Source organism: Aquila chrysaetos, chromosome 8 (assembly GCF_900496995.4).
Source record: "Aquila chrysaetos chrysaetos chromosome 8, bAquChr1.4, whole genome shotgun sequence".
NCBI lineage: Eukaryota > Metazoa > Chordata > Aves > Accipitriformes > Accipitridae > Aquila > Aquila chrysaetos.
In genome coordinates this window covers 41,093,579-41,118,410 of record NC_044011.1, presented here as the reverse complement: position 1 = coordinate 41,118,410, position 24,832 = coordinate 41,093,579, and the positions used below count along the sequence as shown (strand labels likewise).

General features: G+C 40.4%; 1 protein-coding gene across 4 annotated transcripts in view; it reads left to right on the top strand.

The window, feature by feature from the left end:
• Window positions 1–24,832, top strand: part of SIK2 (salt inducible kinase 2) — a 69,395-nt gene that overhangs the window by 28,112 nt on the left and 16,451 nt on the right. For all 4 annotated transcript variants that reach the window (XM_030021808.1, XM_030021807.2, XM_030021806.2 and 1 more), the window contains 3 exons: window positions 7,070–7,231; window positions 20,584–20,708; window positions 22,873–22,996. In XM_030021808.1, coding sequence (XP_029877668.1) covers window positions 7,070–7,231; window positions 20,584–20,708; window positions 22,873–22,996 — 411 coding nt within the window. The remainder of the gene's footprint in view (window positions 1–7,069; window positions 7,232–20,583; window positions 20,709–22,872; window positions 22,997–24,832) is intronic.

Here is a 24,832-nt window from a genome sequence, read left to right as displayed (position 1 = left end):
AATGACATTTCCCAGGATTGGGAAATCCATAAGGCAGCATATTCACTTTCCTCTGGGCTGGCTGGTGGTCTCTTATTGTTTACCCATATATTTAATTGTTGACACACCCAATCCTCAGAGGACCCGAACACAGGCGAGAGTATATGAGGATTGCTGAGAGGTTTTCCACCCCAAATCTCAATACAATAACTAATCATCTTTTTCCTTAGACCTATCCTTTCTCCTTGGTGAACTGTCTCAATATCTTAACATCAGGCTTAGGGGACTGTCCGGGGGTATGTCTGGTAACTTATTTCCCTTCCCCATCCCCATGGGTCCAGAGGGCTTGCTTTTCCTCTGTCCCATCTTCCGAGGTGCCTTTATCCACACTCACACTCACTTCCCCTCGGTCGTGACTCGCTCCCTCGCGGGCTACGAGAACTGCACTACTGGAGGGTCCGCACTCGTGTGATCTGAGAGAGACCTCTCACACAATCGCACCTCGGGATAACCACCCCAACCAAACGGCTCACGCTTTATATACTCACCCGCTCCCGGGGTCTTCGTTTGGTCTTCGTGCACAAAATTTAAGGGGTCCTGCAGGTTCTTTTGCTCAGTTATCATAATTTAGAGGGGTTCGTGGGTCCAGGGTATGGCGGCGGCACCTCTTCAAGACGGGGCTATCCGGGGATAGGGCGCCTCCCCGCTTGCAAGGGTCCGCACCAAAGAACCTGGATCCGAGTCACGGCACCAAGTTTGTTATAGAGGCTCGTGACAAATTGGAGGAGCCAATTTGTATTAAATAAAAGATCGAATTTATTAGCAAGCGATAAAAGAGCAAAACAGCGCTGGGCGGCCGGGGAGACAGTGCTCCGCCACAAGCTCGCACCCAAACAGGGGAAGAGCCTCTTTATTTATACAGTCTTTTTAGTCCCTGATACGTGAAGGCTGGCTGGTATCTTCGGTATCTTGTGCCATCAGGTGTTAAGTGGTCGTAATTTGCCTTCTGGTGGTTGTTGGGATGAAGGCCAAGTCTTCCTCAGCTGTTCTTTAGGTGACTCAAGTCCCATTCATGCTCTGTAAACGTTTCTCTACATATGCTAATCATCGGTACTCATGGTCTTAGATAAGTGAAGAATATCCCTACCTCCACATGCGATTTCATGAACAAAGTTAACCCGTTCATTACAAGGTGTATTTCAAAATAAATGACCTGTTCCATGCAAACTACTAGACTTCGTGGAATTCTTAAGGCCAAGGTGGTTTGGAATCTTTAAATAAGTCCTGACAGGCTAGAGCCATAAAAGCAAATGACAGCTTGGATTCATCAACTTGTTTGCTGCATTGCTAACAAATGATGGATTAACAGCTTAAAGAGCTGGCTTGCATTCAGTGTAATTTAGTTTGTGCCTTTGATATCTGACTTCACCTTGATATCATATGATTTGTCAGTCATTTTGTGACTGAATGATATTTAGCTTGCAAATATTATGATCTCCCCTTACTGCTAGGCTTTTGTTTGTTCTTGGGCTTTGCCAAGTTAAACCAGCTGACAGTGTATTAAGACTTAGGTAGGCTAGAAGCTCTGAGGAGAGTTTTCAGTTGTGCAGGTTCCAGAGATCAGATCTAATGTGCTTTGCTTAAAAATGTTTTTTGAGGGATGCTGAAATAAGTATACTGCAACTGAGATCTCTTGTCTGCTGCTTCAGATGGCACAGGAGCAGCCATCTCTGTGCTTGCAAAATGTGTTTGGGAGGTGGTAGCAGCAGTACATGAAATCCTTTCAATCCCACCACAAGTAAAACAAAGTTAAGTTACCTCAGTAATGGGGTATAGAACTTTTGCCTAAATAATGCCCCTATAAAACATCTTTGAAATAAGCCTGTTTTACTGAGCATATTAAGAAGATGGTGTTATTAATGATTGCATTTGTTTATTTAAACTGTATGAGTGAAAATATAATTCATAGGTCACTTTGATAATCAATATGACACTGTCTGGAGCACTTAATGGCAGTGTAGTCTAGTGACCCAAGTGGCAGTGGAGAACTCAGGATGTATAAGAATGCAAGGTCAGTGAAATGGTCAGTTTTATGCAATCTAACAACAAATAATTTTTTTAAATGTGTTTCTGAATATTTGAAAAAATTCTCATGGCTTGTGGGTGGGTCTGTGCCCCCTCCTCCTGAACAACGTATTTCTTTGTCCTTATCTGTAGTAATAATGAAGCAGAAGTGCACCATCGGTGAAATTTTACTGGAAATGTATTTTCAGGTTTTAGAGTGTGCTTAATGTGAGCTGCTCAGGCTGCCTCTGGTGTCATGGTTTAACCACAGCCAGCAACTAAGCACCACGCAGCTGCTCACTCGTGCCCCCTGCCCCATCCCCCCAAGTGGGATGGGGGAGAAAATGGGGGGGGGTGGGGAAGTAAAACTTGTGGGTTGATATAAGAACAGTTTAATAGAACAAAAAGGAAGAAACTAATAATGATAGTAATAACAATAATAAAATTACAATAATAATAATAAAGGAATTGGCATATACAAAAGAAGTGATGCATAATGCAATTGCTCACCACCTGCTGATTGACACCCAGTTAGTTCCAGAGCTGTGATCCCTCCCAGCCTTACTCCTCCCAGTTTATATACTAGACATGATGTCACATGGTATGTAATATCCCTTTGGCCAGTTTGAGTCAGCTGCCCTGGCTGTGTCCTCTTCCAACTTCTTGTGCCCTTCTAGCCTTCTTGCTGGCTGGGCATGAGAAGCTGAAAAATCCTTGACTTAAACATTACTTGGCAACAACTGAAACCATCAGTGTGTTATCACCATTCTTCCTGTACTGAACCCAAAACATAGCACTACATCAGCTACTAGGAAGAAAATTAACTCTATCTCAGCCAAAACCAGGACAGTATCCACCCCTTATTCTATACCATCTATGTCATGCTCAGGTCCCATACTTTCCATTACAACCTAGTAAATCATCATCACCTTTTCCATCCTTTGAGATAGATATACATGTATCACATATATATGTACACACACACAGAGATATCATTCCCTTAGTTTATGGGCCATGTTTATAAAAAGTTCATTGAGTTCATTTAGTCCCTGACTTCGGGCTCCAACTGTCATACCAGTCTTTATGGGCAGGAGGGATGGTGCAAAGTCCTCTCAGTCAGCAGAGCAGGATCAGGCTTCAGTGCAGTATGGTGAGCGGGTGACATTGGGCGCAGCAGGAGGATGGTGCACAACATTGGATTGTTGCATGCTGAAGTCAGTTCTGGTTTCATCACTACTGCGCTTCGCTCAGTTTTATCAAAGTCCATCTTTGCTTGATCTAAGTGATTCTTACTGTAGTACCATGGATATAGCATATAACAATTATAGTGCTGATAACATACAGTGGCAGGGTTATATAGCAACTAACATAATACAATTTAATTCTGGCTATTCTCACCTAAAATCAAATCCCCTTGAGGCACACATTGGACTTCCCCATCTTTTAGCATCACCCACCAAGTGCACCCAGGTCCTTGAGCAAAAGCAATCCCATGAATGAGTTTGCGTTTGCCTGAGGCAGGAGTAACCCAGACTGTCTTCCCTAACATATTTTTAATGTGCATGATAGGGGCTTTATCCCCTTCTATAGGATGCAAAAGTTCTGATTGGGCAGGGCCACCCTGATTGGCAGATCCTCCGGTGTTGACTAACCAAGTGGCTTTTGCTAAATGTGTATCCCAATGTTTGAAGGTTCCACCCCCCCATTGCTCTCAATCTAGTCTTTAACAGCCCATTGTATCGTTTGACTTTCCTGGATGCTGTTGCATGATAGGGGATGTGATATACCCACTCAATGCCATGCTCTTTGGCTCAGGTGTCTATGAGGTTGTTTCGGAAATGAGTCCCGTTGCCTGACTCAGTTCCTTCTGGGGTGCTGTGTCACCACAAGACCTGCTTTTCAAGGCCCAGGATAGTGTTCCAGGCAGTGGCATGGGGCACAGGATATGTTCCCAGCCATCCAGTGGTTGCTTCCACCATTGTGAGCACGTGGCGCTTGCCTTGGTGGGTTTGTGGGAGTGTGATATAGTCAATCTGCTAGGCCTCCCCATGTTTGTATTTCAGCCACCTCCCTCCATACCACAGGGGCTTTAACCACTTGGCTTGCTTAATTGCAGCATGTTTCACATTCATGGATAACTTGCACGATAGTATCCATGGTCAAGTCCACCCCTTGATCGCGAGCCCATCTGTATGTTGCATCTCTTCCCTGATGGCCTGAGGTGTCATGGGCCCACCGAGCCATAAATAGCTCACCCTTATGTTGCCAGTCCAGATCCATCTGAGCCACTTCAATCTTGGTGGCCCGATCCACCTGCTGGTTGGTTTGATGTTCTTCAGTGGCCCGACTCTTGGGTATGTGAACATCTACGTGACATACTTTTACAACCAGATTCTCTAACTGGGACGCGGTATCTTGCCACAGTGCGGCAGCCCAAATGGGTTTACCTCTGTGCTGCTAGTTGCTCTGCTTCTGTTGCTGTAACCACCCCCACAGGGCATTTGCCACCATCCATGAGTCAGTATAGAGATAGAGCACTGGCCAGTTTTCTCTTTTAGCAATGTTTAAAGCCAGCTGGATGGCTTTCACCTCTGCAAACTGACTCGATTCACCTTCGCCTTCAGCAGTTTCTGCGACTTGTTGTATAGGACTCTATACAGCAGCCTTCCACCTCTGATGTTTTCCCACAATGCAACAGGACCTGTCAGTGAACAGGGCATATTGCTTCTCATTTTCTGACAGTTTATTGTACAGTAGGGCCTCTTCAGCATGCATCACCTCCTCCTCTGGTGACATTCTAAAATCTTTGCCTTCTGGCCAGTCTGTGATCACTTCTAAAATTCCTGGGCTACCAGGGTTTCCTATGAGAGCCTATTGTGTGATCAGTGCAACCCGCTTGCTCCACGTGGCATCAGTTGCATGATGTGTAGAGGAGACCCTCCCTTTGAATGTCCAGCCCAGCACTGGCAGTCGGGCTGCTAAGAGGAGCTGTGTTTCAGTACCAACCACTTCCGAGGCACCTCAAACTCCTTCATATGTGGCCAACATCTCTTTCTTAGTTGGAGTATAGCAAGCTTCGGATCCTCGATATCCCTGATTCTAAACCCCCAGGGGCTGGCCTCGGGTCTCCCCTGGTGCTTTTTGCCAGAGACCCCAGGTAGGGCCATTCTCCCTGGCTGTGATGTAGAGCACATTTTTAACATCTTGTCCTGTCAGGACTGGCCCAAGGGCTACTGCGTGAACAATCTCACGTTTAATTTGTTCAAAGGCTTGTTGTTGCTCAGGGCCCCATCTAAAATCATTCTTCTTCCAGGCCACTTGATAGAGAGGGCTTACAATCAGACTGTAATTTGGAATATGCATTCTCCAAAAACCCACAACACCTAAGAAGGCCTGTGTTTCCTTTTTATTGGTCGGTGGAGACAAAGCTGCTATTTTGTTGATCACATCCATTGGGATCTGATGATGTCCATCTTGCTTTTTTTTTTTTTTCCTAAAAACTGGATCTCCTGTGTGGGTCCCTTGACCTTACTTTCATTTATGGCAAAACTGGCTTTCAGAAGGATTTGGATTATTTTCTTCCCTTTCTCAAAAACTTCTTCTGCTGTGTCGCCCCATACGATGATGTCATCAACGTACTGCAGGTGTTCCAGAGCTTCACCTTTTTCCAGTGCAGTCTGGATTAGTCCATGGCAAATGGTGGGGCTGTGTGTGACCCCTGGGGCAGTCAATTCCAGGTGTACTGGACACCCCTCCAAGTAGAAGCAAATTGGTATAAAGCAAGCAGAAAAGCTTAAATTAAAATCTTGCAAGCACCTATAAAGCCCATAAACAATGTTTTATTAAAAAAAAACAAACCACAACCTAATAAAGCCAGGTATTCTGCTTTGGCATTGTGATGGGCAAGACGATTCTTTTTGGATCACTAAGATTACATAACTAGCTTAGAAGATACGATTAATCATTTTACTTATGGATTTTGTCAGAGATTCTTATAAATAAACAGAAGTAGGCTCAAAACCTCCATTACATCATGTGCACTTTTCAACTTGCGGAAGCAGCTGGTTTAACCTGCTAACTGAATTCAGACAGAAATGTTTATGTCAGCTGGTCTGTAAATGATGATTCCTGTTCATGGGACTGTCTCTATAAATGATAATTAGGAGGGGCTGGCGGCAGCTCCAGCAGTTTAGTTCCTGCTCACTGTTTTTTGTTTATCTTCAGTACTAGTTGTGATGCAGCAAGTGGTTGGAGATTGCTACGTGTGTATATGCTCAGCCCTGGCTTGTGATCACTGGGTACAATATCTATATGCATTTGCTCCGCCTTGGCCGTTAACTGCATTCTTTGTAGGACGTTGAAGGCAATTCTGAAACCATCCTAACAGTTGATTCTTTGATTTTATGCCTCGTAAGAGAAAGAATAGAATTGGCTATAGAAGCTGTTTCTGTCAAGACTCACACAGCTGCTGCTTCACTTGTTTTTGTTCCTGAGGATAAATGAAGTCTTCGGTTTCAGAGTTATCATTTGTTTTAGGGCTAATGTTAGTTTTTACAACGTAATCAAATATGAAAACAAAATGTTCTTTCTGCTTGTGATGCAATGAAGACAGAGGTCAGGATGGGTACTTGATGGGTACTTTTAGCCACCACACAGCCTCTGTTGAGGCTTCAGAGGGGGAAGTGTGGAGTGAAGCTTGCATGAACTGATAAAAGGCTAAAGCTTTAATTACCTCATGATGGTGAAGCCAGTTATTCCAAGTATTACCCATTCCACAGGAGTTGTGTTATATGAAAATATTTATCAGAATAGTCAGGTAACTATAAAAGAAGGAACAGAGAGTAGTGTTTCACTATACAGCAGCTTTTTCTTACTCTTTTTTCCATTCTTTTGGAGGGGAGGGTGAAAACTGAGATTGGCTGAAATACTTTTTGAGTTTCCTAGTGCTAATTATTTGAGATAAATTATTTAGTTTCAGAGTTGTTTCTTGCTGTCTAATCCATTTAAACCTGCTTTATTTTAACAGATTACCTTGCCAGCCATGGCCGTCTAAGTGAGTCTGAGGCCAGGCGCAAATTCTGGCAGATCCTCTCGGCAGTGGAGTATTGCCATGGTCGAAAGATTGTTCACCGTGACCTGAAGGCTGAAAATCTTTTGCTTGACAACAACATGAATATCAAAATAGCAGGTACTCAGAATACAGATGGTATTCAGTAACACCTTATTTTTATGAAGGCCGTTCCAGTAATTCAATTGTTGCTGCCTAGGATATCCTGCTGTGCTTAAGGTACAGAAAATCAGAGTAGTAATACATGTAATATTTTTGCATTAGGGATATCACAGTACATGTAGTTAAAATAATTCCTAGATTAGCTCTATTATACTTTCAGGGAAAGGGAAATGATTTTTAGAGTTATAGTCACTTTTTGTGGGTGTCATAACGTATCTATAATGCTGCCAGATGTTCAGGTTAAAACAGAGTTGATCAAATAACTTCTTTCAACATTAGAAAAACTCAAAATGGAAGCTTATTGATTTTATTCTTTTTGCATGCATGATTTCATTTTAATTATAAATTTAGACACAGCAGATGTTGCTAGAAAGGAAATCATTTTGGGAGCTGTCAACTCATTACAATTCCATTAATCCCTCCATACTGACTTTAGCCCAGTGACACTTGAAATGGTAAAGCTAGATAACATCTTGATTTGGGGGACTACTGAACTTCAGTCATCAATAATACGGGAGCCAGAAAGGAAGGCCAACTGCTGTAAGAAGCTGGTTTGTATAGGAGTAAGCTTCCTACTTCTGGGAATGAAGTGTGAATAGATAGCCAATCAGGCTGAGAAAGGTAAAGGGATAAAACATTTCTGAGTTGTAGATCACTGCTGGATTATTTTACCCTTGAATTTCCTCTGGTATTTCTGAAATGGATGAACTGAAAACGTATCTTGATCTTTAATGCTTTCTGTAAGGATAAAATTGCAGAAAAGTATTAAATGTGCCAGCAGCTCTCTAAAAGATGCACTCCTTTTTGTCTATGGAGTACAAAGACAATGTCCTTAAAGGTTTAAAAGGAAAAGTTAACACCTGTTTAACTGGTTAGCATCTGTGTCATAAAGATTCGACTCTTTCTCTGCAATACTACAGCAAACATTGGGAAGACTGGGCAATTAATTCTGGGGATTAACTTCACCCTCAGGAAAAATCTTTTAAATCCTTTCAATTCATCTTTATCAGAACGGGAAATCTACACAATCATTTAAAATGAGCATTCACCTTTGAGATGAAAATTATTTCTTCAGCAAGAATTTTATCCTCCTTAAACTCAGGGAAAAGGAGCCTGTAGTCATTGCTATAAAAAACAAAACAAAACCAAAAAAACCCAACAACATAGGTTATCTTTGCCTATGAAATGGAATTTTGCTGATGGAATAAGAAGGATTTCTTATCAATGTATATATTAATGGAGTAGCTGTCTCAGGTACTGGATATGTTTGTTGCTTTTGTATTGACCTTTGGTTTTGTCTGTACATTTAAAACATTCACTTCTTCATTCCTTTACCACCACCTTTCCACCTCTAGCATCTTTTTCACATGGTTTAAGAGTTTACAGAAAGGTTAGGTGACAGATCAATCAAATTTGAGGAAAAGGAAAGTACAGCTATGTGCGTTCCAGAACCATGATTTTCATAAGAGTATTAGGCTACTGTTTGTTATCAAATCTGAATGTAAGGTGGGTTTTTTTGGCAGAAGGAACAATGTGGAAAACAAATTCTCTGAAGCTAGAGAGGGAAGCCTATTAATCTGCTCTTTGGCATGTTCTCTGTATTTCATGGCCCTTTAGCATCTCAGTGTGGGAATTTTGCAGCAGGTTGAGAAAAGCTGTAAAAAGTGTTACTTAACACTTTATATAAATGAATAGCAGAGTTTTTGCAGTAGCCTCTTTCATTTAATTTGATATTAAACTGTTCATGGTTATCTTTTAATTTTCTCTATATTCTGTTGTGGGCTTTTGTACTAAAGTTAAACTGTAAAAATACTAAAAGCTATCATCAGATGAAGTAAAAGGGTTTTGCAACTGTTGTAGCAGGAAGATGCAGTTCTTATTTAGGGCATTTGATACCTGAAGAAGGCTAAAGAAACAGTTTGGGATGGAGATGATGTCTGGACTTTATAATGAAGTGGCCCAAGTATAATAACTAGTAATATTGAGATTGAATTTGTGGTGATGTCTCAAAATTCTGAAAACTAACAGGGACACCCGCACTGTTTGCTCACAGCTGTTGGTAATAAGGCTGTGAATTTGACAGTGAAAGTGTTTTGGTACTTTGAGCTTTAATTTAGTGGGTTCATCAGCACTACTGTTTGTAGAGTATTTTCACTTTTCTCATTTCTGATTTCAAACTTGCATTTATTTCTAGCAGCTACTGACAATCATAGCACCTGGAGATTTATGACAGGCATAAAACTGTATCTACCAGGGCAACGCATGGCTTCAGTAATTACTGTGTCTAAGGGCTGCAAGTCACATGGACCCCATTTACTATGAGTAACTGAACTAAATATAAGGGAATTTTTGTGCTGTTGTTCATGTGTGCTTTCTTTCCTCATCTTCTGATCAGCTGCTCTTCTCCCCATTTCCACCACCACATTCCATCCCTTCTAATTTCTCTTCCTCCACGTCAGTGTTTTGCACTGTAGCTTGTCACGTTCAGCCTGGCATAGTTTTTCAGAACTCGTCAGGGGCCTCAACTGTGCTGGAATGGGGCCGTATTCAGAGGTATTCCTTTCATGGATGTCCTTAGCACTGCAGGGATGCAAGTTCCCTGCCTCCCTGAACACTGCAGTGCAAGTGTGACACAGACTCACAAAAACACTACTTCAAAGGCATCTCAGGAGACCCGATAACCGAAGAAAGGTTAGAGACATGAACTGTTCTGTCACGGGGAATTTCAGTGCATAGGTTCTCCAGGGACTCAAATAAAAATATTGGTAGTTAAAAAAAAAAAGGTAGTTACTAGATTCCATCAGCTGCTGCTGTCTCTTTCCTCCTCTTAGCTGCTCTTGTGTTCTACCTCTGTATTACAAAAAGTTAATTACAGGTGAACTGTATGTAAATGATCACAATAATTGGTGGTGATTCATACAGTCTGATTCTTTCATGTGTCTTTGTCAAGATTGATAGCAATTCCCTTATGCAGCTTTGGTGATAAAGTAGCTGGAGGAAAGTTATGACTGCTAGAAACTTTGTACTGATTTGTGCTGAGTCAGTTGTTTTATTTTTCTCTGTAAAGCAGGTAGATGATGAATTCCACAGAATGGTTTATCAGTGATTTTGGAGTTATCTGGTGCTGTGCAGATCCCTGAGAACAGTGTCTTTCCAGTGGATCATTTATCAAACTGTGGAAGAACACAGGGCAGCCAGGATCCCACCTCTGATAGCTAGAATTACTCTCTAATTCGAATTAATCTAGGAATTGAAAAACAACACAGTAACTGATGAATTATTTTGACAGAAAGCTCTGCAGTGTCAGTGTTTGCATTGGGCCCCAGCACTATGTGCAGGGCTGTCCCTTGCTGATCACTCCAAGCGGCTATGGAATCCACATAGGTACTCGTGGCCATTCCAGGCTCTTCCTAACTTCCAGTGGACCTCTTGATTCATTCTGATGTTTCTAAAACTTTTATTGAAGCTTTTACTGTTTAAGAATACAACATTTTTAGTCAAATTCAGAAATGTGCGTAAAGTTACCTCTGTATTTCAGCTACCAGAATAAACTTAAGATTCAAAAATTAGTGTTCTTAAAGCTGTGAGCTGATGAGACTGCCATCTTTTATGCTTAAACAAGGAGGCTGGACTGAAATTTAATAGTTTTGTGTTAATATTGCTCTAAAAGGAAGAGGATAGATATAATTCAAAGGATCTTTGTTTTCAGTCTTAGTAACTGGACAAGAAAGGGAGGATGCATAAAGATCTTGAGGTGAGAGCTTTGATAGACTATTTTCTAGAAGATGCTAGGTAGTTGGGAGCAAAAGCCTCAAACTTATATTTTAGCACAAGTAACATAAAAGAAGGTATTAATCAGATAAAATGTCATCCACTGAGAAGGTTGTGGCTGAAGAATGCCATACCAGGCAGACTCCATCAGGTTTGATGTTGAATTTGTTTTTAGCACTAGCAAGGTAAACCTTTGTTCTTCTCAAAGTTATTCCCTGTCAATAGCTGGATTGTTCATGTACCCTTTACATTTTGCTGGTTTTTGAAGGGATCATAAAGGCTGGATTTCAGTTACTGGTCACTGATACGCTATGCTGTCATCAAACAAAACTTGTTCATTGTCTGTACAGTGAAATATCTGTGCATTTGTGAAAATTAAATACAGCTTTGAATTGAGGATGGAATAGTGAGCTTTTCTCTGTATACTTCCAGCCCCACAAAACTGCCAGATTAAGATGCCTTATAGATGTCTGCAGAAATCATGCCATCTTGATGGTAAAGCTACTGTGTTTGAACCAGATCAGGTAGGAGAGACTGTTATTTTGAAGTAGGTTGTAGTGCTAGTTTGTCTTGCTGGTGGACAGTAAAATATGCATTGACGTCAGAACTGGCTGATCAGCATTCAGTTCATGAAGTGGGTCAGGTTTGTTTCTAACACACTCATACCTTTCCTTTATCAGTACCTTTCTCCTGAGTAGCTCAGTATCTCTCCTTTGCTCATATTACTATTATAACAAAAGATCCATGTGGCTCCATGAAGCCAGGCAGATTGAATTCTGTTGGTAATTTTAGAAGAATGGATTAATTATAGCTCTGAAGCTAGTATCCCTTCTAAAGGATTTTTAGTTGTACAAATTAGAGACTACCTCATATTGCTAGATGCACTGCAGAAGTTGCAGTGGCTCTGGCAGGGAGCTTCCATTTCTCAAATTGCAAACTGGTCTGAAATCTTAGTCTGTTTCCATTTTTAATGGGAAAACATTCCATTTAAATGATGTATGTTCAAAAAATTATACCTTCTAAATTCAAGATTATTCTAAAGGGGGTAATGAGATTGAGAAACAAAATACTGCAAACGTTGAGAGCCAATATTTGCAGATTGCACAAAGACAGAGTTTATTCAACTGAACACAATGCTGCAAATGATTGGGTTTTTTTAACGTGCAGATTCAGGCAAATCTTAAGAATATCACTCCATTATATAATCTCAGTCCTCTAGTAATGAGTCCAATTTCAGTCCTTTTAGAATTCTGTAGCTGGCATATGTTTTTTTGAGGACTGGCACATTTTGCCCTTAAACATCAGTCATGTTCTTAAAATCTGTTTCTCTGGAATAAGAAATCTTAACAGTGTTCTTAGGTTAAAAACGATTACCTTTGATCCAGAATGATTATGGTAGATCAGCAATTGCAAAGTAGAAACAAGGTGGCAGGGGGAAGAGAGAATGAGAGACTAGCGATTGTTTTGTCTTAATTGAATCCTGGCCATTCTAACACTCCAAAAAGTGGGACAACTAAACTGACAGTGCAATAATTAAAAATTGAGGAAGCCCAATGGACCAAGCATCCAATAACCTATCTAAATCCTGAACTTTTTCTTTGAAATGGTTTTCATGGATGCTATCAATTCTTGAGTTCTTAAGAAATGGTTTAATGTCATTTGAAGATATAAGCGTAGAAAGCATAATGGAAACAAAAAGAGGTAACCATAATAATTTATGTACCCTAACAAATAACGTTGATCTCCCTGCACAGGTAATTATTTTGTCCAACAACAGAATATAATTCGATTTCTAAAGATAAGAGCAGATTGCTGAAATATGCAGCACTGTTTTTAAGTTCTATGTTACATGACAAAGTCCAGTATGAATTAGTAGGTATCTGGCTCTTACTGTCCTTTGTATTATCAATGCATGCTATTTTTTCAGCAGAAATTCATAACTTGAAGGATACTGGTGTTCCCTGCCCATGAAAAAGGGAAGAAATTAACGTTTTAGAACTGCAGATCAAAGACAGAAGAAGGAACCATTTTCCAGGTTTATAAGACATACTCCTAGATAAGGCACACAGACTCATCAGGAATTCCGTACTCTGTCAGATCCATCTAGCGGTGACAGGGAGAGTAAACCAGGCTGGCCATTTTCTGCAGCCTATTCCCCTTGTGCTTGTCCCTACCCCCAAACCCCAGCAGCTAGTATTGTTGTCTTGGTGCTTATACAGAGTGCATCCTTGGCTGTCCCTTCTAGTATCAATTTATAGACCTTTCATTCATGGATTTGCCTGATAAAACTTAATCATCTACGCTGTCACAAGACCATCAGAAGCAAGCAAATTGCTGCTGTTCTACCCAGTGAAGCACTGCCTCAACAGTGTAAGTTCTGTAATTCTATTGCTGAGATAGGGGGCAAAGGTAACAGCCTTGCAAGGATCATGCTATATTCAGTTCTAAGATGTCCTTGCTCTTGAGCTACTTTTGGTAACCATAAATAAAACTATTATGTGTTATGAAATGAAGCATGTAAAGATAATAGTAAAAAAACCACAAATCCTAATTGTAACACAAATCTGAAGCTTCTTTTACGTTGATCAGTCATACTTAAGACTCTGTTCTGTCTTTTGCTGTTCAGATTTGTTCATGTTTCTTTTTGAAGTGGCTTTCACATGTTCACATTTACTAAAGAGCTAACTTTAAATCCAGTCTGGATAGGCAAAGAGTTTCACTTTCTTAGGAACTGCAATCTTGTGTATTTCCAAGCAGGTCATGCTTTCTATAGCTATGCTTACAAATATATGTACATGTATTTGTGAATCTGGTACAAAGATTTGAGGGTGGCACCCGAGTAGGAGCTGTAGTTCCGAGATGAAGATTGATATTTATCTGCAGTACTAAGAGGATGTTGAAAATCGTGACAAATTCAAGATAAGTGAAGGGAGAGATCAGACTTAATGACACCTACACAGATGGCAGAATGCTTCTGAGAGAAGAAATTGCTTCATGTCTCCTGAAGTATCGTCAAGGTTGCCAAGCCAATTATGTGTGAAGAAAAGTCTCCTCAAAGAGAATGAAAAAAATTCACAACAAAAGTCTAGCTGTGATAGGAAAAAGGCAGATGACATACAGCGATTGTGGGATTTTTTTGGTAGAATATTTTGTTGTTTCGCCCTCTTATTACAGCTGAAGTTGCAGTTGTTTCGGAACTGGAGGATGATGTAAAAGGAAGGATAGCATGAATGTTATATTCAGTGTTTCCTATGTAGATTTGAAATCTGAGCTGACCTTGGCCGTATGCACCTCCAGAGTATGGTGACATGCCAGGAAGCCATTGTGTAACCGTTCATGCAACTGCTGGGCATTCTGTGTGCTTGCAGAACATGACACTTGTGGATCTTGTGTGTAGTTTGACCTCCAAATAGTCTTTCTGGCATCGTAGCCTTCTTACTCATAGGCAGTGGGGCTCTTCTTTGATTAGGGACAAGTCCCAGAAGTTCATTGCTGTGAGATTGGGTATCTGATTTTCTGACTTTGAGCTAATACAGTGACCTTGGACTGATGTTGGGGATTTAACCTCTTGAGAGTTCCACCTGTACCAGCTATTTAGAGTAGTGTAAGGTATTGTCATGTAACAAAGTATGTTAATTATCTGGAATACAACATTAATTTAGGGACATTGGGTTAAAAGGGTAGAATGAAGCTTAAATATTTGTCTGTCTTAAGTTTCCAGTCTGATTGTTGACAATGCAAAAATAGATGAGGGATAAGAGTATCGTGTGTCATCACAAAAATGACAGCTCATCATTAGCAGTCAGGACACAGATACATAAATCTCTAAGGAGCTATAGTGATTGTAGATCTGATTTAATCAGTCACTGTTTCCAGCAAACTCAATCATTCGTATGTGAACTAGGGTTTATCTTTTAAAAAGCCCTCAAATTTCTAGTCAGATTTTTAAGTAATTGATCTACCAAATACTACTGTGCTGCCCTAGAAGGTGATTCTAAATCAAATCTGTTAAGATAAATCATGAAGTATAATGTTTTTGAAGTTATTTATGCCCTAGAGTCCCTTTACCAAGCAGTTTGCTTAAGTCTGAAGGCTCTGATCATCCTCTTTATTCAGTAGATTCTCATGAATTTTTTCTTCCAGACTGAAGCCATGGGCTGCAGCTCCTTATTTATCACTAGGATCATTTTAGCAGATTTGATGTCAGATAAGTCCTGTAGTTCTAGTCTTGAAGGGAGGATGACAAGGCTATCTAATGACCAAATCAGCTTTCCTAGAACAGATTTACTCATTCAGAACAAAAGCATTTTGGGGAGGAAGGGAAAAAGGTAAAACTGCAAGGATCTAAGAGATACACCTATTCCTGCTTTGTGTGAATGCAAAAAAAGGTTATGGTTAGTTTGAGATTACAAGTAAAAAGGATTAATTCTACAACTGTGGGTGACACTGAAGAGCTCCATGGATTGAATTACTGTAAGCAGATCTTATTCATGGAGTGTTAAGGACCTGAATCTTTGCAGAATTTTTGTTGTAGAGGAATTGACATGCCAAGTTTCTACGGACTTTAACATGTTGCTATTATTGTTAGCCCTTTATAATGACTTTGCAAATCCCATCTCAACAGGTGTGTTGAACTTTCCAGAAAAGAGCAGTAATATTCTATTCCATACTCTCTCTGCTGCATACTGGAAGTGGGTGTCCCGAAATTACTCCTATGCTTAGGCTTTATCTGCACACAAGGGTTCCTGCAGCAAATGGTGCAGTTACTGTTTGTGCAATTGTCAGCTGTCTCTGGGACTATGTCCTGTGTAGCTGCACTGAGGCACTTTGGGATCACTTCCAGGACAGATAAAGAATGGATACTTTTTTTCCCTGCAAGAATTACGAGAATGGCTTGGGAGTTACTGGCACCAGAGAGATTTAGCTCTTGTCATTGCAGTAGAGTTACTGTACTTTACCTGGAGTGTACAAGGAGCCAGAGCAGTTACCTGCTCATTTGTCTGTGAAGCAAGACTGAGTTTTCAGGGTACCTGCAGATCCAAAGTAGAGGTTTTTCTGGGTGGATAATTGCAGGGTTAGTGCAACCTGGGAAAAGTTTTTGACAGCCCAGTATGGAATTATCTGTAATGGGCTCAACCCCTGGCCTAGTTTTTTTAAGGGGTCTAGACAAATAAAGAGCAGTCTTTTGGTGGCTCTAGGTTAGACCTAGAAGCTTCAGGTGTGTGGTCAGGTAGTTGAAAGTAGATGCAGCCCATTTTCCTATGTTTTCAACACGACCTTGTTGCTGTTGCTAATTAAGCCAGTATCTTTATCATCCAGTCATGGACTAGCCTGATAGGAGTATCCTGCTTATTTTTAGACTTGGTCTTTTATGATAGCAAATTCAGAAATCTCTGTAATACGATTTCACAGAATGACTAGTTTATTTAAAAGAAAAGGCAATTTCTGATCAGTTGTTGAGACAGTGATTGAAGTATGTACAGAGTAGTGACTGTATAGTTACAACTGAGGGAAAAACAGGTAAGACCAATGCTTACAAAAGGAAATGAGACTTGGCACTTCTCCTTATACCCTGATGTATTTGGGTCACTGGACTGAGATGTGCCCAGAGCATGTGATGCACATTAAAGGTGGCAGAAAGTTTACAGCAGAATTACAGCATCGAATTTCAGGCTGCGGAAATGTTGAAGCAAAAGTTTTCAGCAGAGAGTGACTGGTTTCTATTTGTTGTTTCAAGAATGACCAGGCACTTATGCTTGGCCCTGGCCTGGATCAGTCACTGATTTGTTACTTGAACTTGGGCTAGTCTATTAAATTCTCTGTTCCAGTGTCCTCACCTGTAAAAGTGGTATGCTGTTTCACACCCTAAAACCCCTCATAAGAGACACAAATTCCATAATCAATACCTTGAAATACCTAAATACAAAGAGCTGCTTTATGTATGTTGCAAAATATTTCTAAAGATGCATTTTTTGTGGAAGAACACCGCTGAGAACTGGTGTAATTGAGGTTAGACATTTAGATTGCTCTGTCTAGCTGTTCCTTCAAGATTACCACAAGTGATCTTTAGAAAACAGAATAAAATGAGGACAGAATGACATTGATTTGTGTGTGTGTAACTGTGGCTGACCTACAGTCACCAGTTACATACCTGAATCAAATGGACCAGCAACACAAGGTATGTAAAAAGGGCCAGTTTATATTATGAATGTCGTCCAGTAATTGCTGCTAAATGGAATAGTGACTGGTTTTATTACCTTACAGTGCATGTTACCCACTGTAGAGATTTCCATACTGAGAGCTGGATAGTTGCATAGTCTTGATTCTATATTATTACTAATTAGCTCATTTCATTAAAGACAAGTGAAAATATCTGCTTTTATTAGTGGTACTGTTTAACACAATGGAGAGTCAGCAGCACGGTGCAGTAAGGAAGGAGAGATAAGGAAGGTATTAAAGAGGCAGTCTTTGTAATAAGAATTAACCAGTGGTACACAAAGACTTGAAATCTCTTTCTTAAGTCTTGTAGATTTCTTGCTGAAATCTTTAGTGACCTTGTAGTTAAAAGAATTAATGAAATCAGCCAAAAGGCCTATGAGATCATGCTGTTTGTGTATGTTTCCCAGATCACTTTTGAACCTGTAGCTTGCCCATAACCAAATTTGACAGAGCAGGAACCTCAAAAGGCAAAAACGTTCCTGCAGGTTCATGTATAGATGTTAAAGGAGTGGGTGGTATGTCTTAACCTGTGGAAACAGTTGCAGAAGGAGCCACAAAAATGATCAGAGGGATAGAACATGTCTCCTATGCGGACAGGCTGAGAGACTTTGGGTTGTTCAGCCTGGAGAAGAGAAAGCTGCAGGGAGACCTTATTGTGGCCTTTCAGTACTTAAAGGGGGCTTCTAAGAAAGATGGGGACAAACTTTTTAGTAGGGCCTGTTACAACAGGATGAGGGGGAGTGGTTTTAAACTAAAAGAGGGTAGATTTAGACTAGATATAAGGAAGAAGTTTTTTTACAGTGAAAGTGTTGAAATGCTGGAACAGGTTGCCCAGAGAGGTGGTAGATGCCCCATCCCTGGAAATATGCAAGGCCAGGTTGGATAGGGCTCTGAGCAACCTGATCTAGTTGAAGATCTCCCTGTTTATTGCATGGGGTGTTGGACTAGATGACCTTTAAAGGTCCCTTCCAACCCAAACTATTCTATACTTATTACATGCTAAGTAAAATCTTGGAAGACAGAAGGAAAAAAAAATGCTCTAAAAGCCTCTTCAGTTCTGGTGTTCCCAAAACTGCTTCTTCCACCTATGTTTATTTTTGATGTATGTTGCAGGAAGAGTTCTGTTAAAAGAACTGCTGGAGCTCTCCTGTCCTGTTAGGAAAGCAACCAAATACCTTTACTGTTAAGCTCGGTGTAAGTAGTCTGATTCAATTTCCATACCGCTTCTCTAAAACAACTCCAGGTTAACTTTATCTAAGCCTGGTAAGTTTTTGTTTAATATCTCTGTATTGCTTTGATTCTGAGGGTTCTCTTGTGGTTTTATAGCTCATGATGTATGATGAGAGAGCCAGGCTCTTTCCTCTGAGTAACACAACCTGTACAAATAGAAGTAAATGGAGTGGGACCAGCAGTGCCTGTACTGTGTCTGCTAACCACAGTGTTTATCAGTTTTGCTATCTACTGATCAGTGCCACGTTGTATTAACATACCTCTGAGGCATTCGGTGCTTGATAGTACTAAATCAACAGCCTGATTACTGTTTATCAACACTGTTGACTTTCACAGGATTCCTTGAGTCACACCAGCATGCAGTATTACTCTGCAGGAGCCTGCTTAGCTACAAGGGTAAAAGCATTATCACCTGAAGAAAAGAAACACCTTCTGTAACCTTCTACTGCATAGTTTACTCCAGTGTGGAAAAAGTGGCAGGGAGCAGTTAAATCATTGTTCACACAGGAGTAGACCAGTGATGAACGTAAACAATGTTGCAGTGCTTGACAGTCTTTGCATGTCACTTGCCAATCCTCCATTCTGTATTTCCTTCGGAGATACAGCTGACCAGTTAGTGAATTGAAGCCAGTTTGCCTGAAAGCCTTAAATCCAAAGAATATTTGGATCTCTCTCCTTGAGAACTTCTCCTCCTTTGCTTTAGTATTAACAGCATTTGTTGTCACAGAGAACATACAGGGTGGCCTGTAAGACAAGTGGAATAGAGAACTAAGCAGTACAGAGCAGTAATGCTGGGAGCAACAGGAAAAAATGTTAGCTTCATTGAATTCCTTGAGAAAAGTCCACTAGACTTCAGTGGAGCAAGTATTTTGATTCATGGTATGAACAGGTGTATCCAAACACTGTGCTCCAATGGCTTTTATTAAAAGCCTGATGAATAAAGAGCCTTGTATATTAATACTGAGGAGTGTCATGGAAGGAGTGTATTCCGAATAGGTATCTGAGTGGATGTAGGAAGGACTACTAGGATCCTGGCAGGAGCAGTAAAGAATGCTAAAGCAAATGGTGTATGAACTAAGCAAAGGGAGTGAGAGTGATGGCAGGATATAAGAGGAACTGGAGGATCTGGGCTGTGAAGAGCTACAAAGACACTGGGAAGAGTGGAGTGGAAGGCAAGAGAGCTACAGATTGGAGCACCCGGGAGTGGTAGCAGCCACCTGAAATTCTGCATTTTTAAAATAATCAGTTTCAGTTCAGTCATTAAGCCAGCTTCCTCAATATTAATGTTGGTTGCTGTATTGTTCTAGTAAAAAAAAAAAAAAGGCAACCTAGGAGAGCAGCAACAGGGGAAGCTAAAAACAAAAATTGTATCAGACTCTGACTTTATGTCTCTATGCAAAAGTGGCTGTCATTTTGCTTTTCACTACTAGATTATTACAAATGGTGACTAATACTGAAGTCCCCTGGGACCCACATCTGGTCCCATATTAAGCCATAAAAAGAAACATTTAAAAGAATTGCTTACTTGTGGAATGGTAGATTTCAGTTGTAGATTGTAAAGGGCTGTAGACAATCCCAGTAGCAGAGTTTCCTTCCTAGCAAAAGGTTTTGTGTTTTCCCATGCTTGTTGCTTTTGGCAGAGTTCCTTCCTCCCATCTCCAAAGTTGATGCTTTTGTTGTCAAAATTTGTTGTGTATCCAAGGCTAGAGAGCACCTAAAGAAAACTCACAAAATCTCAGATATCTCTTGGCAAGTAAATAAGCTCATATATATGCATGATTTTCTGTTTGTTGAATTTTAGTGATAGCTGTTTATAAATTTGGATTTAGCAAACTGGCAGAAGTTTACTCAAAACTCCTACAGGTTGTGAAGTTTTGCAGAGTGTTTTAATAACTATGTAGTTGTCATGAAAATAGCAGTATAGGACAGTCAGCATCCCAATAAATATTTTCAGTGGGAGTACTGATAAAAGGATTTGTGATAGAGCCCTTCATAAATGAAAGTGAGCTTTTGAGCTTAGTCCATGCATGGAGTTATTCTTTGTCATGCAACTGGAGTTTGGAGTGACTTTCCCCTTAATTTCTCAACAGATTTTGGATTTGGAAATTTCTATAAGAGTGGTGAGCCTCTGACGACATGGTGTGGAAGCCCACCATATGCAGCCCCAGAAGTCTTTGAAGGACAGCAATACGAGGGACCCCAGCTGGATATCTGGGTATCATTATTCTTTTTTTAACTGGAATCAAGTCAACTTTTAGGAAGCTGTAACAAAGGAATTGTCTTTTGATTTTTCTTAAGCTGCAGACAAGCTGTTCCTCTTCAGCTTTATTTCTTGAGTGTCATAAAATAGCTCTTAACATTGAATGGAATTGAAGTTACCTATCTGGCTATTAAATATACACTGTAGGTGTATGTTTAGCCCACTAGAGGAAAAACTGTAGCTCCTCAAAAGCTCTCCTGACTTGAATGCATGAACTTTGTGTTTTTCAGTGCATTTAGTCTCTTGTGTGTTAAGTGGGAACTGAACTTCTAAGGCTGTAAGCTCTTGATGAGGTTAAAAGGGATTCTGAGCCACTGAAACATAGAGATGATGACTGCTTTGCTCTTTGAGCTGGAAACAAGCACATTTGTGCCACAAATGTGGCATGTTTTTCAATCGGTGTGTCTCCATGTGTACTAATTACTCCAATGGAAGAGGATAGAGAGCGCAACCCACACTCATGCAATGGAAAAGGGACTAAAACAAACTGAAGAAGTTCTGTGCACCCTTCACGCATGGTCAGAGACTGCTTTTCATTCCTAATTTGGTTTTGTTTGGGGTTTTTTTGTTTGTTTGTTTTTTAATTTTAGTATTCTGGTACTTACAATGATGGATTCAAACCGTAAAGCAACCAGAGACAGTACAATTTGGCACTCTGTGCTCTGGAATCAGGTTTGCAGTGATAATGTTGCACATAGCGTAACAACACAGGCACTGACAATTTGGTCAGAGCCTGTCATGCGAACAGGGCAGTTCATTTCATGCAAAGTTACCTTTCAGCTGCTAATCTAATTTAAATTAAGCTAATTGCATTAACAAGTAAAAACTGTGGTTTAGATACATATATTTGTGTGTATGCATGTGTATCTCTATATACATACACGTATATATGTAGCTAGATAGATTTTCTTTATTTTTTTTTTACATTTTTTTTTAAAAAGGCTACTGCTTTTCTGAACCTTTAGTAACTGCTAAATAGACATACAGTAGGCCTCAGCTATGCTTACTGTTTCAAGTAGCACAGGCACTGTTTGAATGTCAGAAGTGAATCTCTGAACTTTGGTAAATATTCTTTAAATATTTAAGATCCTAAATCGTTAACAGAATCTGCCTGCCCACAGAGAAGTGCACATGTGTTTATATTTAAGATAAAATCATCATCTTATCTTCGAGATGAGTTAAGGATTCTGTGTCTTATTGCAACATCCAATCACAGAATAGGTCTGCTGAAAGTGCTAAGCTTGCAGGAGGAATGCAACAATGCACAGTTCAGTTTTTGACAGGTTAAGGAATGAACAAAGTGACTTCTAAAATATATATTTAATTTTAAAATCTCTGTGTATTTACAAAGTTATAAGGTGACTGTTGAATGCCTGCTTTTTCCCCTTGAGAAATCCAGTGCTGTGGCTATCTATCTATGCCAGCTGATTAGCATGAGGGTCTGGTGTGGTTATTTCATCTAGTGTGGTGCTGTATTTTTTTGGCATATACTGCAAGACTATTTCCACTTGCAGTGCCAATTAACTTGCATACTTTTGAAAATGAGTCTGGCAGTTGGAGGACAGCTCTTGCCCAGATTGTCTCCTCTTGCTAATATTAAATAATCCCTCATGCTCAGCACTTCACACAGCCGTGCAGAATTATCAGTTGAAGCTGACTGTTCATGAAGTTACCAGTGTGCCTCTTACCCAGGCTTTTGCAAATTGGTAAATGTAAAAGGTTACAATTTCTTATTTTGAGCGGCTGCTGTCTGAGGTTTGTTTTTGTTTGAACAACATTGAGATTAATAAAAGTATCTCTAATTCTCACCTGAAGTTGGGACTCACTTTTCAGGTATCATTCAGTCATCTGCGTGGAGCTTCCTGCTAGCAGCCAGAGTCTCTAACCCATTACACTTCAGCTTACCTGCTTATCAGCACAAGGTACTGCAAGCCTAGCCATTTTGGGTTAGCGGAGTGTTCTTAATGTTTAGGGATCTTCAGAAATCTAACTCCTTTTTGTATAAATTTCCTGTTTCTGTTTTCTAATTTTAATTTTTTCTGTGACAGGATTTGGCTAGCCAACCTCAGAGACTTTGCTTGTAGCTTGAAAAATGAAATGAATATTATCTTTCTTACAGAGCATGGGTGTAGTTCTTTATGTTTTGGTCTGCGGAGCATTACCTTTTGATGGACCAACACTCCCCATACTGAGGCAACGAGTTCTTGAAGGAAGGTTCAGGATCCCTTATTTTATGTCAGAAGGTAATAATGTGTCCTCTTATGCTGTTGGTGTGGTAAACCTTGAGTAAATTCTAGAATAATCTCTGTTGCAATACAGCAAAGGGTGGTGCACCTGCACACTAGATTATGGTATGGCAGACTATTCATTTTGCACCGAAACATAAATAAGCCTAGGTGAGCTGTATGTCTTTGCAGTTAGGCTGCTGCTAGTAAAACCAACCCATTTTTCTCTGTGCAATGCATGAAGATTGCAGTGTGGCTGTGCCCATGGGCAGGTAGAGAGTTGAAATGGAAGCTGAAGGATCTCTCATCCTACTGTGAACAGAAATATGGGGATCCCGGGGGAGAGGCACATTTGTGTAGCAATTAGCTTTCTTCCTGCAAGGCCATATACATTTTAATGTGGAAAGAAAATAAGCTGAGAGCAATATCACTGTCAAACCTAAGTTGTGGATTGGGTGTTTCCTGGTTTTTGACAGTGTCTGCTAACAAAAGCAAAACAGTGCACTACCAGTTCATATGCGATGTTCTCATGATCATGTATCTGGCACTCCCACATGTGACTATGAGATCTTTCCCTCACTTAATTGCCCCATCTGTTGGGCTTCACTATCCCTCATGCCTGTTCAGAGAAGAACAAGTGGGGCCATTTTTACACAGGGTTTGATGGTGTCCTTCAGCTTAACCTATATTAAAGGGTCTCTAAACCAGATTACTTCAGAACCTTTCTGAATCAAATCCTCCTTCGATACACTAGTTTCTGTGCTTTTTTTTTTTAATGGGAATTAAAAATACGTTTTTCAGCCCTGTTGTTAAGGGTTCTGTGGTGTAAAACATTCTGGTCTTCCCCTTTTTCTTTCTAGTGGCAGGTACTCCTGCGCACCACCTCTGAAAATAGCCACTACAGTGTAGCTATAGTGCACTCGATTGCTTTTAGCAATGCCATTATGGCACCAAGGCAACCCCTCAGCTTCCTGGGCACATTTTGCAGCCGGCACTGAACTGTATTGTGTTTCTGTCACTTAGCTGACATGGGTATGCAAGCTAGATCCAGGTACCTTTGTGTGAGTTGCCATCACTGCTGTGCATGATCATTGCTGTGACTGCAGTATAGATCGGCTGTTTCACAGGCTGTTTGCTGTTTCCCTTGCTGATCACATGGTGATGCAGGGAGTGAGGAAGGGTGTGCCTCTTATCTTTCTTGTTTTCACAGTTTTGCTAAATAGGAATAAATAGCCAGAAATCTCTCTCTAAACTATTTGTCATAACTACCTGAATGGACTGACTCATAACAACTGTACTGTAGCCAGATAATGGTCAGCTAGAAATGCATGGCAGACTGATAAGCTCCCTTGAAGGAACTTACATTGACTTCCTGTCATATACAAACTGCATGTTTGTCTCTCGTGCCCTCATCTTCCAAAAAACAACTGAGATCTGAAATGTGATGGTTTTAGTGCTGTGCAGCATGTAGTAGTCGGAAAGCAGCAATGGTTTTGTGTGTTCAGAATTATTCTGGCACCTAAGACTACTGATTGTGCTTTGATCCTGGAATTAAAACGGATGAACCTGCAGACCCACTGGCTACTATTCACAGCCACAGAGATGTTATTTTACCTTTGTTTTTGAGACCACTAGGGTGGAAATAGGAAAAAAAAAAAAAAAATCCAGACACTATCTCTAGTTTTGCCAGTCCTTTGTTTTATGAGTCTGGACAAGCTATTTCAAACTGTGCTGGAGAAGGATGCTAATTACTCCCCACCACACTTAGCAGAGGTTGTTTGAAGCTTTATCAGTTAATGTTAGCACTGTACTTAGAACAGCACAAGCAGCTTCAAAGAGGTACTAAATATTACT